This window comes from Equus caballus, chromosome 6 (assembly GCF_041296265.1).
Source record: "Equus caballus isolate H_3958 breed thoroughbred chromosome 6, TB-T2T, whole genome shotgun sequence".
Lineage (NCBI taxonomy): Eukaryota > Metazoa > Chordata > Mammalia > Perissodactyla > Equidae > Equus > Equus caballus.
Genome location: NC_091689.1, coordinates 63,899,191 through 63,917,657, shown reverse-complemented (window position 1 = coordinate 63,917,657; position 18,467 = coordinate 63,899,191). Strand labels below are relative to the sequence as shown.

General features: G+C 33.0%; 1 protein-coding gene across 4 annotated transcripts in view; it reads left to right on the top strand.

Moving 5' to 3' along the window:
* KRAS (KRAS proto-oncogene, GTPase) overlaps positions 1 to 18,467 on the top strand; it is a 39,331-nt gene that overhangs the window by 15,726 nt on the left and 5,138 nt on the right. For 2 of the 4 annotated variants that reach the window (XM_023643249.2, XM_070270096.1), the window contains exons 3-4: positions 5,179 to 5,357; positions 6,842 to 7,001. In XM_023643249.2, the coding sequence (XP_023499017.1) occupies positions 5,179 to 5,357; positions 6,842 to 7,001 (339 nt within the window). Of the gene's footprint in view, positions 1 to 5,178; positions 5,358 to 6,841; positions 7,002 to 14,453; positions 14,639 to 17,005; positions 17,007 to 18,467 lie in introns of those variants that run through there. The other 2 variants (XM_023643250.2, XM_023643248.2) reach the window with 2 other exon arrangements.

Below are 18,467 nucleotides of genomic sequence, written 5' to 3'. Positions count from 1 at the left end.
ATACAACTATGTACCAGAGGGCTTTGGGGAGAAAAAGGAAAAAATAAAATCTTACAAAGAAAAAAATTACACAAGTCAGTGCACAAAAGATGAAAATTCCCAATGGGCAAAGGGCACAGGTGATGGGAATAAATATAAAAATATGAAAACAAAACTGTTTAACATTCTTAATCTTCAAAGAAATGAATAGTAAAACAATAAGAATTTTTAGCCTAACCGACAGAAATTTAAAGAAAAATAAAGATATAAAATCCATTGTCAGTGAGTGGTGATGAAATGGGTACACTCTTAATGCTGTATGGAAGAGTAATATAATGAACATCATGTATGCACCAGCCAGCTTTTCCATATCTTAACATTCTGCCATATTTGGTTTAGATCCTTTTTCTTTTTCAAGATATAAAACTTAATACAGTTGAAGGTCCCTGTGTTCTTCTCTGCAGTCTTATTCTCTTCCCTCCCACAAATGTTTTTAAATCTCAGTATGTATTGTTTTGTTTATATTTTTACATTAAAGGTTTGATATTATATAAAACTTGCTTGAATACAGCCTTTATTAAAATATTCTTAATATATGAAATTTTAAAATTTACTTTATTGATTTAATAGAATTTACAATATTTTAAACTTGAGCTTATTTTTATGAGACTGTTTCTTAGTGTCTGCATGTATTTACATTGAATGGATTCATTCGTTTATTCAGCAGACAATCCTGATTACCTAGTGTGTTCAGGACTGTCATGCACAGGGTATATAATGGTGAGCAAAACAGATGTGAGCCCAATCATCATGGAGTTTGAAGCCTAGCAGGGGATATAGACCTAAACATTGCACAAATAAATACATAGTTACAAAATATAATATGTGCCTGAAGGAAACATCCAGGTGCTAAGGACGGAGAGTGGTAAGTCCTTTGGATTTTATTTTTAAGAATGATGGGATGCTATTTGAGGACTTGAAGCAATCAAGTGACATGATCTAACCTACATTTATAAATGATCACTGGCTGCTGTGTGGGGAATAGACCGTGATAGTAACCACAGGGATCCCTGCTGGGAAGCAGCTGCAGGAGACAGAATCGCTCTCATGGGCTAGGGTGATGGGGGTGGCTGCTTGGATTTGGAATATATTTTGAAGATGGATAAATGGTGTAAGATTGTGGGTAAGTATTAAATGCCTGTGTAATTTTTCTTTGTAAGACATTTTAGGATGCCATGTTAAGAATATCTCTATTGTAACTATCATTTCTTAAAAATAAACCGTATTTCCTTAGCATTGTTTACCACAAGTGACAGTACTGTGTCAAAGGCTATGAACATTTGCACGGCTCTTGATAAATCCTGAATGCTTTCCAAAAGGATTGTGCCTGTTTATTATATCACCAGAAATATTTGAGTGCTGTCTGCGATTAACTTTTGCCAGCATGGTATATTTCATTTAGAAAAGTTTTTTATACTACTTTAGTAAATAAAAAAATAGTGCTTTGGGTGTGAGGGGAGACAAGTGGAATAACTTTCTTTCATTTAATATTTGATTATGTTGAGTTAGTTTAAGTGGCTTTATTTTATCCTATGTTCCAAAGGATGTTAGTAACCTATGTCTCTGATCTAAAAGTTTACTGTATTCGAAAGACTGGAAATCGTACTAATTAAAAATGTAAAGTTTTGATCCTTTTCTTCCTCTATCCTTAACTAGTTTCATTGTAGAATCTGTATTTTTAAACTGGTTGGGCTTTGATAACCTGTGCTTTCTCAGCGTGGTGACTTTTTTTTTTTAAGTGTAAACGGAATAAATAATATGTGTTGAGAATACTTCAGATTTGTGAAAAGGTATTTTATTAGCTTAGAGCAGGGGTTGGCAGACCTTTCAGTAAACAGCCACATGGGTCTGTGTCATATCCTCTCTTTTTTTTAAAACAACCCTTTAAAAACCGTAAACACTATTCCTAGCTCATGGGCCATACAGAAACAGGTGGCAGAGTTTGGTCTGTGGACAGTAGTTTGCTGAACCCTTATTTAGGCTCCAGTCTTGGGAAAGATTCTACATTGATGCATAGATTTTTTTCTACCTCCACTTACTTATGGCTAACCTGAAGTTGGAACAAAATCTTTAGTATTTATATATCATTTTTGTTGTGTTCGCTTTCTGCTTTGTCATCAAACCTGTTAGTTCTTTTCAGATCATACTTCACCATTTAACACTTGTTCTTAAGTTTTTACCAAGTTGCACTGTCTTTATATATAAGCTCAGTGACTAATTGGGCTTCTAAGGATGACTCTAGTGCAGATTCACTTTGGAAATACTGAATTTTTAACCTAAACCTGTTATTTCTAATCGGCAGATTCTACTCATTGTTTATGTAAGTAGGTTGTAGATTACTTTTTTCAGTAACTGAATGTGACTCAGAACTTTGCTGTCAATATTTTTAGGGTTTAGAAGGGAAAAGATAATAGGAATAAGATACATGGGTGAATAGGGACAGCTTTTCCAGCTTCTCAGTCCCTTTGATGGAGTATTCATCATGGGAACGTGTTATGAAATATATGCATAAACTACTAATATGCCACATAAAGTGTACTTTTGGAACATAAAGTGTTTGAAAATTTTGTAAATGGGACTTTATTAATGTTCATCTTGGAGGCATTATATGTGGGCAGATGGCGAGTAATCCCCCAGTCATGCCTTGGGTATAGACTTGTGTGGCTCCAGAAACTATAGTCTTTAATTTTATTGTTGGTAGAAAATTTTAGATTTCAAGACTAAGGAAAGTATCAACTTACAAGGTTAACAACTTAAGTTAGTATTGGTAAGTGAAGAATGTGAGGTGACAGCAGTAGGTAAGGAAAATTCTTTGGTCTGTAGCCACACCTGGGTAATGAGTGGATGACTCTAGTACTTTGCTCTCAATTCCTGCTCTTTCATTATACTTCAAAACCACTGGTTTTCAATTTATAACATCCAGGAGTTCTTTGAAGTAGTTAATTAAGGAAATAGGCGATGATAAAATGTCAACCAAATGTTCAGATCTTTAGTAAAAAGCTTCTTGTTTAGAAAATAATATCTGTCCCTTTTTTTCTGATTGGTGAGATAATTAATTTTTATTACAGACAATTTGGAAAGTACAGTTTACTTTAAAAGATAAGCATGAGATCATAGTCTAATGTTAGCTCACAATTTTTAGAATTAGAAGCCAAAGAAAGAAATACATATAATATAGCATCTACTACCAAAAAAAAGATAAGCAAGAGATAAATTATTTCTTAAATTATCTCCATCCAAGACTGCATTTAACATTTTGATGTATATACCAACAGTTTTTTAATATATGTACAGATTCATTTATGCAAGATATGTATATTTTATTGGGATCATGCTACATATGTATCTTTGTATTCTCCTTATATTGTAAATATTTTTCAAACATTTTACCAAAAACATGATTTTTAGTGACAGTTCATCTTTTTAATGTTAGAATGGTCTGTAAAGTAGTTCGTGAACTCAGGGCACTTTAATACTACAGCCCGCATGTGGAGTAGTCAGAAACAGTGTCCTTAGGTTTATCCTTTACACCCATCAGCAGCCCTGCCCCTCAGTCCATGAGCACCATCTTAGCACCATCCCTTGTCCTTATTTTTTGAGGCCTTATTTTCTGGAAGAGAGTGTGCGAAATCTTTTAGGCATAAGTATTAGTCAAAAGTCAGAGGAAAATCAGATTTTCATTTCAAGATTGTGTTAATGTTACCCACTCCTTTTCCTTTACACAGAGTTACCTAGTCTCTTTGAGATATCCATCTCTCTCTCCTTCTCTGCCTAGCCCCCTTTTTCTATTCAACAGAGGCCCCACAGAATTTGCAGATAAAACAATCATGCTCTTTACCATTATCATAGTATCCATCTGGCTGTTGGATATTGTTCCCAGGACTTCAGAAATGGATAAAGGCCTTAAAATCCTCAGGATTGACCATTCTCTTGTGTATTCCCTTGGCTATAAGTAAAATAGATGCATGACAATAATTTGTACGTTGATTGATTTTTCTTGCCATCTAAATCATCCTGAATAATAGAGTTGGTAGAACTATCCCATTTTTGTAATAATAATTTTCTTTTATGCAGAATTTGGGTCTTTTTGTTACCAAGACGTACACTTGCATTGTTGAATCTCTGTATAATCCTTTCTTTAAAACCTTTTTTTTAAATTGTAGTAAGATATACATAAAATTGCATTGCAGCCGTTTTTAAGTGTACAGTTCAATGGCATTAAGTAAATTGACAATATTGGGCAACCATTAACTCTGTCTGTTTCCAGAACTTTTTCATCATCCCAAATTGAATTTCAGTGCCCGTTAAGCAATAACTCTCCAGCTCCCTCTTCCCCAGCCCCAAGTAGCCTCTATTTTTCTTTTTGTCTCTGTGACCTTACCTATTCTAGATATCTTATATAAGTGGAATCATAGAATATTTGTCCTTTTATGTCTAGCTTATTTCATTTAGCGTGTTTTCAGGGTTCATCCATGTTGTAGCATGTATCCGAATTTCATTCTTTTTCATGGCTGAATAAAGTTCCACTGTGTGTGTGTGTGTGTGTGTGTGTGTGTGTGTGTGTATGTATGTATGTGCGCATGAGTGTTTTGCTTGTCCATTTATCTGTTAATAAACACTTGGGTTGTTTCTACATTTTATCTATTATAATAATACTGCTATGAACATTGGCATACAAGAATCTGTTTGAGTCCCTACGTTCAGTTCTTTTGGTTGTATACCTAGAAATGGAATTGCTGCATCATATGGTAATTCTGTGTCTGACTTTTTGAGGAGCTGTCAAACTGTTTTCCACAGTGGCTGCACCATTTTACCTTCCCACCAGCAGTGTGTAAAGGTTCCAGTTTCTCCACATCCTCACTAGCACTTATTTTCTTTTTCTTTTTTTTTTTTAAATAGCCATCCTAATGGGTGTGAAGTGGTAGCCGATAGTGGTTTTGATTTGCCATTCCCTAATGATGTTGAGCATCTTTTCATATGCTTATTGGCCATTTGTATATCATTGGAGAAATATCTATTCAAATCCTCTGCCCAGTTTTGAATTGGGTATTTTGTCTTTTTGTTGTTGAGTTGCGTCTAACACCTTTTAAAAGTAAAAGGTGCACCATAATAATCCAGACTGTGTTTCTCCCTTCTCAGGATTCCTACAGGAAACAAGTAGTAATTGATGGAGAAACCTGTCTCTTGGATATTCTCGACACTGCAGGTCAAGAGGAGTACAGTGCAATGAGGGACCAGTACATGAGGACTGGGGAGGGCTTTCTTTGTGTATTTGCCATAAATAATACTAAATCATTTGAAGATATTCACCATTATAGGTGGGTTTAAATTGAATCTAATAAATTGACATGGAGGAGTAATTGTATCTTCCATTTATAGAGTCTTTGCTAACTGCCGTGCATAAATTAACTAATTTAAATTTTAAAATAATTTTTGTGAGGTGGATAATATCTCCGTTTTACAAACGAAGTTCTTGAGGAGTTGAGTAGTTTGTTCCAGATCGCATAGATAGTTGTCGAGCTGGGATTGAAACATAGCCTGTTTGACTCCAAAACCTGTGCTCGTAACCACTCTACACTAGAGAAACGAGGCTTTGAGCTGGATCCATCATACAGGGAAAGCCATCAGTAAAAATATGACAAGGTAACTGAGATGGTACCACTGGAAAAGCCTTAAAAATAAGCAAGTATATTTAGTGTGGAATTTCTTGGAATTGGATAAACATTGGCCTTAGATATTTAAGGGAAAAAACACAAGTCTGAAGTGTAAAAGATTGAAGTTTTTAAAGAATTGTAAAGTTTAAAGAATCTGACAAATCTGTATAAAACTGACTACTTTTATTAAAATAATCATTATTGGATTAAGTATATATTCTATTTCATTGAGGGTTTATAGTTTTTATAAAACTGCATATTAAGCAAATATCTCATTCATCAGCTATGTCGTACAGCAGGAAACATACAACTAGTTTAAGAGGTCTAACGTTTTACTTACGTAACATTTATTATAGCATGTTTTCTCTGTGGTCTAGTAATAGAGAAAAAGAAATTTGGGTGAGTGACAGTATTTTTGCAGAATAGTAAACAGGTGTAAATATGTTAACTTCTCCAAGTTTACTCAGTTAATAAGTAGAGGAACTCAGAATTTGAACCAATTCTGACTCTTGTCTACTCGCTTCTTATTCCATGCTGCATCTTTGAAATTCACCTAAAATAGTGAAGGAATATAATTTTGCCCCAAATTTAGAGTTTATCCACAGCTTATATTGAAAAATATCAACATATAGAAGGACTTTTATAGAATAAACAGAGTAGTAATGTCAGTGTTGTCCACATAGAAATCAAAATCCACTTGGCACTTGCTTTGAGAAAGGAATGTATAAATTATGTTAATTTTTAATTTGTGTTTGTATAAGAACTTTTAATTCTATAGGTATACATTTAACAATATATAGTATATGTTTCTAAGATTATAATTTTAAAAATCAGGCATAGTACTTTCTTGGCCTAGAATTTTTCACTATTTTTTGTTTTATCATTGTGACCTACCTGCATATGAACATACTAGATTATAGTTTTACTGTATTTCTAGGTATTTGATCTTTTAAGAGACGTAGAAGTTCTCTGTTGAAGATGGAGAAAAAAAATAACTAGAAGGAGAATGAAGGAAAATTTGGTGTGGTGGGAACTAGGAATTCCATTAAAAGTCTTCTTTCAGCTATATTTTATGAAACAAAGTTGTGGACAGTTTGTGAAAGATTTTTGTTACTAATGCCTCTGCTGTAACTTTTTTTTCTCCCCAGAGAACAAATAAAAAGAGTTAAAGACTCTGAAGATGTACCTATGGTCCTAGTAGGAAATAAATGTGATTTGCCTTCTAGAACAGTAGACACAAAACAGGCTCAGGACTTAGCAAGAAGTTATGGAATTCCTTTTATTGAAACATCAGCAAAGACAAGACAGGTAAGTAAAACTGTAATAAATATAAAACTTCTCCACAAACTGTATCAGGTGATTTTAATCTTAATCAATTTACTAATATATTCTAATAACGTCATTTTGGGAGCAGGAGGGCAAGAACATTAATAGATGTACATAACTGATAGCATAACTTACATCATTTAATGTAATTTATCAATTTTTCTTTCCCTTATACTAAAATAGGAAATAAAACAATATTTATCTGGTAAATGTTCTCTTAAGGATATGAGAGGGCAGCGCTTCTTAATCCAGTGTTAATGGTATTATTTTTGGCTTTGGTTTTTTCCACATTGAACATTTCTCTTCAGCTCAGCACATCTTACATTCAGGATTCAAGAAATGTGGGACTCTTTTTTTACTGTTATGTTTATGAAGTCGAAGAACAGGGGAACAAATTTGAGTTTCCTATTTTAGAAGTGCTTTTAAGAGCATTATGTCATATGTTTCTGGATTAAATTTTGTTGTATTTGAAGGATTTTACTTTGGTAGAATTTTTTTTAAGGATATATTTATTTCTGGAGAAAGTTTTCATTAAAACAAGAGAATATTTAGAAAGTAAATAGAAATTCCTAATTATTCCTTTACTGTGTTGTTCTGACAAAAATTAATGCCAGATTGACCTTGAATTTTGTTTCAAAAATTATCTTCATTTTGAGTAACTTTTTCTCTAGGTAAAATAAAAGAATTTCTGTTGATATTATTTAACCTATTTGTATGAAATGAGAGTTTCACATATAGAAAAAAATCCTAGGAAGTAATATATAAGGATATGACTGAATACAATTTTCATATACTAAGAAATTGATGAATTTATGTTCCATACAAGATGAGTGTTTGTTTTGGGCTTTGTCTGGTTACGTTTACCTGTGAGCCCAGAAAACCAATTTTGTGGAATTTAACTTCTGTAATGCTAGGAGTTAAGAAAATTGATGAACAACTCACTACATGGTTGAACTTATAAAAACAGACATTCTAGAACTTCCATTGAATTTGGTAAAGAGGTAAAAATTTAAAACTAAACCATCATTCAGCTAGTATATATGTCTGTCCCCAGCGGAAATCCTATGTACCTCTTCCCAGTTGTACAAATTTGGTACACAGTGAAAAAACAATGAGTTCTATTTTAAGCTGTTGTTTTGGGATTAAAAGCTGCATTTCTGTAGCTTGACCATAGTACAAATATCTCATTCTAAAACCTGATTTATAGGTTAAAGACTTGCTATATACATCACTTCACTTCACTTTAGAGGAATTAAGATCTCATTCAGATCCATTCCCAAGGTCCCAAAGACTGGGAAGAGGTTTGGTTTTCTTCTTTTTACATGTCTTCTCTGACCAGACTCCTTGATTTCCCTTAGGGAGGAGGTACTCAAAAAACATGATTATAACTTTTTCTCCCAATATTTTCTATGAAAAATTTTCAAATATAAAATTGAAGGAATTGTATTGAAAACCTACTACCTAGGTTATATACCATTAACATTTTAACTTACATTATTTGTAGCTTTTAAAAGCATTTTTAGACTAGTGAACATTTTAGTTTACATTTTACAAAGAAAAGAAAAAAAACCAAAGAGACTTGCCTCCTGTTAATAAAGGGTTGCAAATAGACCAGTGCTTCTCATACTTACATATGCATATGAAAAATCAACTGGGTTTCTTATTCAAATCTAGTTCTGATTAAGTGAGTTTGGGTTGGGACCTCGATTTACATTTCTAACAAGCTCTCAGGTGATGCTGATTTAGGTACTGGGACTGCCTTTGGAGTAGAAAGGTAATAGAGGACAGTAGAAGGGAGTCTTGTTCCCACAATGTTGCACTTCACTTCTCATGTGATAGCCTAAAGTAGCTGTGTCTTCTTTCCTTGTATGGTTACCAGCTCAGACATACTGGTTGATTCTTAATATGGTTTAATATACCACAGTATTTATAATTAATCATTAAACTACCTGGTTTCCTTTTAAAATAGACTTTTAGGTTTTATACTGGTTTTTGGCAGCGGGGGTGGGGTGGAAAGGGGTATGTAAGTCTGTATGCTATGGAAGTGGATTAACTTAAATTTGCTTTGTAGACATTTTTGTGGATCATCTAATTAAAGTATAGAATAATAGAATATAAAGGAATACCTGTATTTTATTTCTTAACCTGGCACTCAGCTTTTTTTATTTATATCTTGTTTTTTTGATATCTGTATGTAATTTATGTTGCTTAACTTATTTAGTTTATGATCTTTAATTTCTTTTTATTACATGGACTTTTTGATTTGCCTTTCAACAGTTTATTCATCTTCTTCTTTTGAAATTAATTTGATATTTGCATGCTTTTGGAAGACTTTAAAGATCTATTCCAAGTAATCGTGGAGATTATACAATGAAATATATAAATTTTTATAAATTTTGCATCTCCAGTTTTTGTGAAAATTTGAAGCCGTATTTTCTGCAGAGTATTTTATTTGTTACTTCATCTGCTATTATTTGTTATTTGAACAAAATAAATATGCATATCCTTGTATTTATTGGCAGCTACTTGGTTCATGCCTTAAGTTTTGGTCTTGAGCATGAACCTAAAATGCAAACACCAAAAAGAATTATATTGAAGTTAGTAGAAACAGAACATTCATTTAGAACTTCTCATAGATACAAGTCAAGGGTTGGCAAACTTCTATAAAGATCCAGATAATAAACATTTTAGGCTTTGTGGGCCACAAGTGGTATCTGTTGGATTTTTTTTTTTCTTAAAATCCTTTAAAAATGCAATAGTCATTCTTAGCTTTTGGGCAGTACAAAACGTAGGCTGTGGCTGCCTTTGGCCTGAGGGTTGTAGTGTGCTGATCCCCGATTCTCCAGGGAACTGCATTGTTAGATTAGACACCAGAAATTAGGTCAGACATTCAACTTAAATTTTACAGGCTAACATGAGTAATTTTAAAGTAAAATTAATGTATTCTCTGAAGGAGAAATAGGAGTTTTACTCTAGCGTTTTTTAAGATTAGAGTTGCAGAATTATGTACTTTACCAACTTTGTAATTTTAAAAAGCCTGTTAGATGACTATAATATATAATTATATTTCTTTACTAATATTTCTTTACTATATATATATAGAGAGAGAGAGAGAGACCGTAATATAATGAATTATTTTAGTCCACTTCTGAAAGGTCAAAGTAGTTTTTATTGTCTGCTAGTATGCTGTATGTGGTCTCTATGTTCTTAGTGTTTAAAGACTGCTACCCAGTTCATATTTATCTGAGCAGTTAGTAACTGACAGATTTTTCTGGGCTTTTTGGGTAGTGTATAGCAGTTGAAGCCAAAGCACTGACACCATGGTAATCAGCCATGTGTTTTCCAGTCTCCTAAAGTCAGAAATGGGGAGAGTTCAATAAACTGAATGACAAAAGCAGAATTCTCTATCTGCTACTCCTGATTCAGCTTTTTTGCTTTCTGAAGGTCTCAATTTGAGCATAATGTGAAAATTAGTTTTACGAACTTAAAAATGTTGAGTGATTAATTTGCTGTTTTTTGTTGTTAATTTCTAGATACTTAAAATTAGTTGTTAGAAGACATCCATGAAAGAAAGCTCCTGATCAAATTGTTTTAAAAAGGCAAACCTAACAAAAACCTCCCCTTATGTGCCGTAGTTGTTTGTGTACATGAGATCAGTATTTTGAACTTTAGCTTTTTATGAATTGAAAACAGACAGAACAATTACTGAGCACCTGCTGTACACCATGCATAGCCTCCCCAGTAGTGTTATTGCTGCATTTCATTAGTACCTGAGATGGGCTATAATTTGGCAAGGTTTCTTGAGAAATTCACCAGTGCAAGTTGCTTTTTAGAATACATCGTGTTCCTCCCATTCCTCTCCCCCAAGAAGGCTAGTATTCTTGCATCTGTTTCCTTGAAAGAGTTTGCAAGATTTTTTGCAGATAATAAGGCATTCAACAGTAACAAATCCTTATTTAAAATTAAAATCACTTAGTGAAAGCATTATAGGCACTAGGATGTAGAATGATGCTATCTGTTAGCAGTTGTTTCTCCAGTATGGAGTGCTCTTTTTTCGTAGTCTCATAAGTATGTTTTCAGATAATAGCAGAGCTGAAAATATTGTCAAATCTCTTGATTAAAAAAATTCTACATATATAAACTTGTGCAGTTTTGTTCCTCCATAAATATTTTCAAACTTGTTCTTAAGGTTTAATAAGTGATGTTTGAAAAGGAATATATGTGGCAACAAGCCATATCTCAAGAATAAATCGAGTGCCAGTTAAGAGCTTAGTGACTAGCCACAGGGGGTATTAAATATCTGTTTCGGCTACACTTTATCTTTAAAAATTACCTGCAAATTTTGGAATATGAAACCAGCATTCTGTACCAGTGGTTTGAGGTATATGTAGGATAAATAATGTTCTGTTGATGATTGTATGATTTCAAAGCATATTATCAAGAAATAAGGAATTTAAGTCTGAGAAAATATGGTAAATAACTGACTCTTTAAAATCTAATTTAAATTTCCTATTAGTAAAAGTAAGAAATGAAAAAAGTCACTCTGGAATAACTATTTCTCAGTGTTGTTAATTATCTTAGCCACGGAGGTCCTAATACTGATTGTTGGTGGTGGGTAGTAGTCTCTCTTAACTCTTGGCTTCCAATTCTCTCTGCATTGCTGGAAACAAAAATCATATATTCTGATATTGGTGATGGGGATGTGCACATTTAAAAAGCAGACATGTTCAAACTGATTTTAGAAATAAGTCACAATCAAAATTTGCTTCTGCTAAATTAGTAGAGGACCAAAACCCTGTTTTTTCCCCCCTCATAGCATGTTTTAGTCCTTCTTCATTGACCTCATAACTCTTTTTTTAAACAAGAATAAAAGTTTACAGTCTTAAAAAATATGAGCTTTTACCTGGTTTGTTTTACTTATTTATATGTATATATTTTAATTTCTTGAATTGATTTTCAAATTGAAAGAGAATAATTTGTGAAAATATCTTAAATGCCAGCTCATGCTCTACATTTTACATGCTCTACAAGAGTCATTTTTATGCCTTAAATTATCTTATAGTGAGAATCTAATATATAATTTTTTTCAAGGACGTATAAGTGAAAATAAACCCTGTCTTCTTGAGAATTAATGATAAATATAAAATATTAAAAATTTTATGTACAGGTACAAGTGGCTGTCTAATTTAAAGTACCAACATATTTAATGATTTCAGAAAATGGTTAAATGCCTGTTTTCTAGTTGGCTTAGCTAGCTAGTTGATTAAATTGATTCTGTTAAAAATAAGTTGCAAATTTTCTGGGGCTATAATGATTTTTGTATTAGATAGCTGAATAGAAATATATCACTGGGTATATAAGTAATTTGAGATGTACATTTTAATATATAATCAACTTATTTAAATGCCTACTTCTTAACTGAAACTTAATTGTATGAATTTAAATTAAAGTTTTACTTTAAAGGTAAATTAACAAACTCTAATGAAGCAGTTCTTAATATAGTCTTCAGATTTACAAAAATTAATATACCCTAAAGAATTGAGATGTCTAGACAATGGATGTGCAATGACTTCTGCATGCAAAAATTATGTCTTAGCAGCAAATGGCTGATTCTCTGTCCCTGATTGAATTTAAAACTACAAATCAGGGCCAGCCCCAGTTGCCTAATAACCTTGTTGTACTCTACTTTGGTGGCATGGGTTCCATTGTAGGGCACAGACCTACACTACTCATCTGTTGGTGGCCATGCTGTGGCAGCAGCTCACACATAGAAAGCAGATGATCACCAGAGCATGTTAGCCCAGGGTGTGAATCTTCCTGAGCAAAAAAAAAAAAAAAAAAACCAACAAAAACCCCCCTACAGATCACACTTTTTATTAGCTTTTAATGTGCTGGGTCCATTTTGTCACATTGAGTTCATAGAAAGACTGATATTACTAATCCTAGAGAGTTAAAATATGCCAATCCCCATAGTGAGTAATTCATCCTTAAAATTAAAAGAACAGATTAAGCTTAAAATTAAGAGTGCAGTAAAATATACCAGCTTTCCTAAACACTTATGTCTTCCTTTTAGAAGAATGAACGCAAATATTACATCTTTTAGTTTGTACTACATATAGATTAATATTTGTGTGCATTTCTCTTTTAGAGGTCAGCTTCTACTTTGGTGGTATGTTTTTCTGGACAAACCGGCAGTACAGTTAACTAAACACTGTGTCCCCTTTGGCTCCTGCCTAATTTTTTGGACTAGAGAAGACATTAAAAACTTTGTTGATCTCCATATGGACATACATGTATGATTGTGTTTATTATCATAGCATTCTTGCCATAGCCTTAAGCAGGAGAAGTCCCTTTTCCCCTTTAGAGTACTTAAATTAGAATAGAAATTGTGAAGCCAGTATAATTGGATACTCTTCTAAAAATTATTTTTAAGACTTGTAATAAGGATACAAAATGCATTGCTGGGTCCAGCCCGGTGGTGCAGCCATTAAGTTTGCACGTTCTGCTTCAGACGCCCGGGGTTCTCCGGTTCGGATCCCGGGTGCGGACATGGCACTGCTTGGCAAGCTATGCTGTGGCAGGTATCCCAGATATAAAGTAGAGGAAGATGGGCACTGGGCACGGATGTTAGCTCAGGGCCAGTCTTCCTCAGCAAAAAGAGGGCGATTGGCAGCACATTAGCTCAGGGCTAATCTTCCTCAAAAAAAAAAAAATGCATTGCTATTATTTTGTGTGTGTATTTTCAACAATTCATGATGTTTTCATATTTTATGATAAACAACCCTCGTTTATCATTTTTATTTAAATAATGTAATTATTCATCTACAAAAGTCCCAGTGTGGACCCTAGAAATAGACTCGTTAGTGTTGTAATTAAAGATAGAACTCAAGATTCCAGTCTCTCCATCCAGCTTTGTTTTGAGGTTCTTTTTATATTTTGTTCTTTTAACAAAAGTTGAACATCCCTTTCGTACCATTTTTCTTCTCACTCCCCACACAGGGTGGGGGCAGGAGGAGTAATGCAATGGGGATCAGTGATACATAAAGCATTTGTTTTCCTTAAGTCAAAGAAATAATTTAAATTTCAGCTTAGGCTTTAATTTCATGCCTAGTAAACTAAGATGATTGCATTAATTGATACATAGATACTCATACATGTATTTAGGTTTTTCATAATCTCCCCTAATTCCTAATTAAAATTTTTTAAAAAAAATTCTAATTCCATTACAAAACAAAACTGATTTTAAAGAACAAACCAGGATTCAAGCCCATATTTTAAAACTACATCCCCAGTTATATTCAAACAATCTGATGTCTATTTTTTAAAAAATTCTCAAAGCTCATAATTTCAAACTTCTTGCACATGGCTGGCTATCCCAATAAATTACTATTACCAATGAAACAGACTTTAAAGAAGTTGTGTTTTACAATGCAGAGAGTGGAGGATGCTTTTTATACATTGGTGAGAGAGATCCGACAATACAGATTGAAAAAAATCAGCAAAGAAGAAAAGACTCCTGGCTGTGTGAAAATTAAAAAATGCATTGTAATGTAATCTGGTAAATTCAGCTTATTAATTTTGGCAGAAAGCAGATGTCTTTCAAAGGTAACAAAGTAGCAACCTCTTTAAAGCTACTTAGGTGTGGGATTTTAGTTTGAAGTATTAAAAGACCAGAAACTTGTGTTTTGTTTTCATAATTAGTACATTTATTTTTAATCTACTGGATATTATAAATGAGAGGTTTTTTTTCTTTAAAAAAATTTTTTTAAATTGCTTTTTCTCCCCAAATCCCCCCAGTACATAGCTGTATATTTTAGTTGTGGGGTCCCTCTAGTTGTGGCATGTTGGACGCCGCCTCAACATGGCCTGATGAGTGGCGCTGTGTCCGCGCCCAGGATCTGCGCCCAGGACCTGTGAAATTCTGGGCCACTGAAGCGGAGCGTGTGAACTTAACCACTCAGCCACGGGGCCGGCCCCGAGACACTTTTGATAGTTATAGATTACATTCATCATAGGATGTAGGAAGAAAATATATAAGAAGTCCCATAGAGTTGTAAGGTTGAATGGCCCAGACAGTGGGAAAGGGCCATTCTTACCACATATTTTTTCTTTTGGACATTCCACAAGCAAATATTTGTTCTGCCTGTGTACTCTAACTTGGTGGCATCAACATCTCTTTTTTATACCCAAGTGACAAATCTGGGAGTCTTGGGATGACTCCTACATCCCTCTTTTTCACCCCTATTTGGAGTCAGTCATAAATTCCAATGATGTTACATTCTAACTCTCATCACATCATTTGTTCAGACCCCTATCATTTCTTGCTAGGACTATTATAACCTCATATTTGGTGTACCTCTTGCCACCTTCACTCACAGTGCAACCAGAGAGAGACACTTGAAAGAAATGTCATTCTCTTATCTTTAAAGCCAGTCACTAACTTCCTGTTACCTATGGAATAACATCTCAAGTTTCATAGCATCTTATGTATGGCTCTTAATACCTTCCTATACCTCCAGCCTTTGGCTTTATTTCTAAAAACTCCATGTCTGAAATTTTTTGTCTTTATGTAAATAAACGCCATGTTATTTCTTACATTCTCTTGAGTCTTGGCTGTTGCTCTTGTTTGGAATGCCAATATTCTCATCCCCTAGTCATATTAATTAGCTAACACTCTTTCATGATTCTTCAGTCCCCTGTTCTTGAAGAATCTTTCTTTAAACCCTTATATTGGTCATAATGCCCTTCCTGTGTATTCCCAGTATACTGTTAACTGTTATGTACTTACCATGTTAAATTGAAATAACCTCTCTTATGTCTTATTCCTGTACAGTAGAATCTTAGAGAGTCAGAATCATAGGTTTTTAATTTTTGCATGCCCATGGCCTAACGAGGTTCCTGGCATTTAGTAGCTCCCTGTTTGGATTTATTGAGTGGAATATCTCAGTTTCCTTTTTAACCAACCCATATTAAATTGAGTCTTGCTCAGAAAATATTTCACTCAATAGATGCCATGAAGTTCATGCCAAAGCTTAAGATTTTGATGCATATTGTTTGTAGTATATGTTCTGTGAGAACATGAAATAAAATGATAGGATATCGTTTATTCTGCTTAAATTAAAGGTTGTATTCTTTATTATATGAATTTAAGGTCTGAAATAAATAATGTATCTCCCAAAAGTATAAAAAATACATCTGAATAGTAGATATTATGTGGTATACTAATCTGTTAAACTCGGAAGATGACACAAAGCATGACTGGCATTAATTTTTACTGAGATTTATGAACAGTATTTTTTGAGTGTCATTGTGTAAAGCAATATTTTAATTTAGAAGTTGTGGTAAATTTAACATTATAATGCAACTTGAAAAGTTAAACTTTTGAAATAAAAGTAGCCATGACCAGATTTAAATGATGTTTTTTAAATTTTCTCCTCCTATTGTCTTACTCCTAGATGATTTTTAAAGTAGAACTATTTAGAATAAATTAAGTTTCATGCTTTAATTTTTATTTAAAACAAAGGTGGAAGCATATACTATTCTAAAATTTCTAACTTGTGCAAACTATATTTTCAGTGACTATGTAGTGTGAATGTCGAATCATTGTTCGGCATGATGAATGGAATCCTTTTTTTTAGTGGATATGGATAGCATTTATATAAAGAAAACAGTATACTTGATAATACTTAAAATTTTAAATAATGGTACAAAATTAATTTGACTACCATAAATATATACAAATTAATTTTTCTTAGTCCTAAAATGGATGAGTTTAAACAAAATAATTACTGGGATACTACTTTTGTCCTTTTATGTGTGTATGAGAATGACTAGTTCCCATATGAAAAGAAGGAATTCACTGCCTGCTTTTGATTAATTGTTACATTTCCCTAATCATTGAAATTATTTAATTTTAATAAGATTATATAGAAAGGAAGAGTTCAGTGCAATAGGAACCTAAAGTATTTGTCAGGATCTTAGAAAAGGGTAATGTTATCAAATTCTGTCTTCACTCTCTCCTAAATACTTGTGTATTGTTTTCACCTAGAGTGTGTCTTCTCTATTTCCATATCATGGTTTTTCATTTTATCTGCTTCACTATTTTAGTACCATTGACATTTTTCTTCCTTCTAAAAGCAGTTGAAATGGAGTAGACAACATAAAGATGTGGGATCAAAGGGAATCTGTGGAGGGTGGGCAAGTTGGATTAGATCCTCTTTTAAGATTGCATCCCATTCTAAGGGTTTATAATTATAAATTAGTCAAGGTTGGTGAGCTATAAAATAATTATTCTTTATTCTATCATGGGAAGCTTTTCAATCTCTGTGTTAAGGTTAGCATGAAGGTTTATATATATATATATTGCTGAGATATATACATATATATATATATATATGTATTGCTGAGAAATTACATCTTATCGGTTTTCCTTTCTCCTTTGGGTCATACAAAAGCAGTGTTTACATTGTATCAGTAATGATATCAGAAAGTGGGGAATATCAATGAGTACAGTTTTGGACTTTATTGGGACTTTTTTTCACTTGTGTTCAAATCAGTAATGCTGGTTTTTATCCTACAACTGTTTGTTTAAATGTGAGCAAGGCCTCTCACTCTTACTCTGTTTACTTCTTTAAAAATATTGGTAGTACTTTTCTAAATTTTAGATCTGTTGTAAAAAGTAGTTATCTGTAACTTGAATGAAAATGCTCTGAATTAATTTTGTTATTTTGAAATATTAATTGTGGAAGATCTTAGTAATGCAGTAAAGGAGAAATCATATCACTGTTAAATTTTTAAATTTTAAATTATTTTCAAGATAATATAACTTAATGAAATGATTGTGTTTATATGAATATTCAACAGAGGTGATTAAATGAGTAAAAACCCAATTGTCATTGTTCTTAAAGTGGCTTGATTTATACGACTTCGTTGGGTATTTGTTCCTAAGACTCCCTCTAGTGTCTAGGTTTGAGAACATTAGGTTAACAGGCTTTTTCTTTTTAGTAGTTACTACTCAGTGGAACAGATTTTAAAATACATAGAGGATATTTTTTCTTTAATTTTTATTTTGCTTTTATATTTAATTAGCTTTTTAACGGGGACATGGCAAAAATCGACTTATGTGTGGATCTTGTATAATTTAAGTATTGAAGGGTTAAAATCCACTGTCCTGCTATGGCTTTGAGAGCACCATTTTTCACTTTATGAATTATCAGGTTGAAAATTATTCTGATTTGAAATCACTTTCAGTTATTACTGAGTTAGATGCCTTGCTTTGATCATAAATAGATGTAGACCAAAATGACCTAATGGAAATTTCTTTGAAGATACAGCATTTGGCTTATATGGCAAGCTTTTGAATACTTAGTATACTCAACAGAAACTAAAACAATAATAAATACAGGAGAATCTTCTCCAAGTTGGTAGACTACACCATTGATTTAGCTC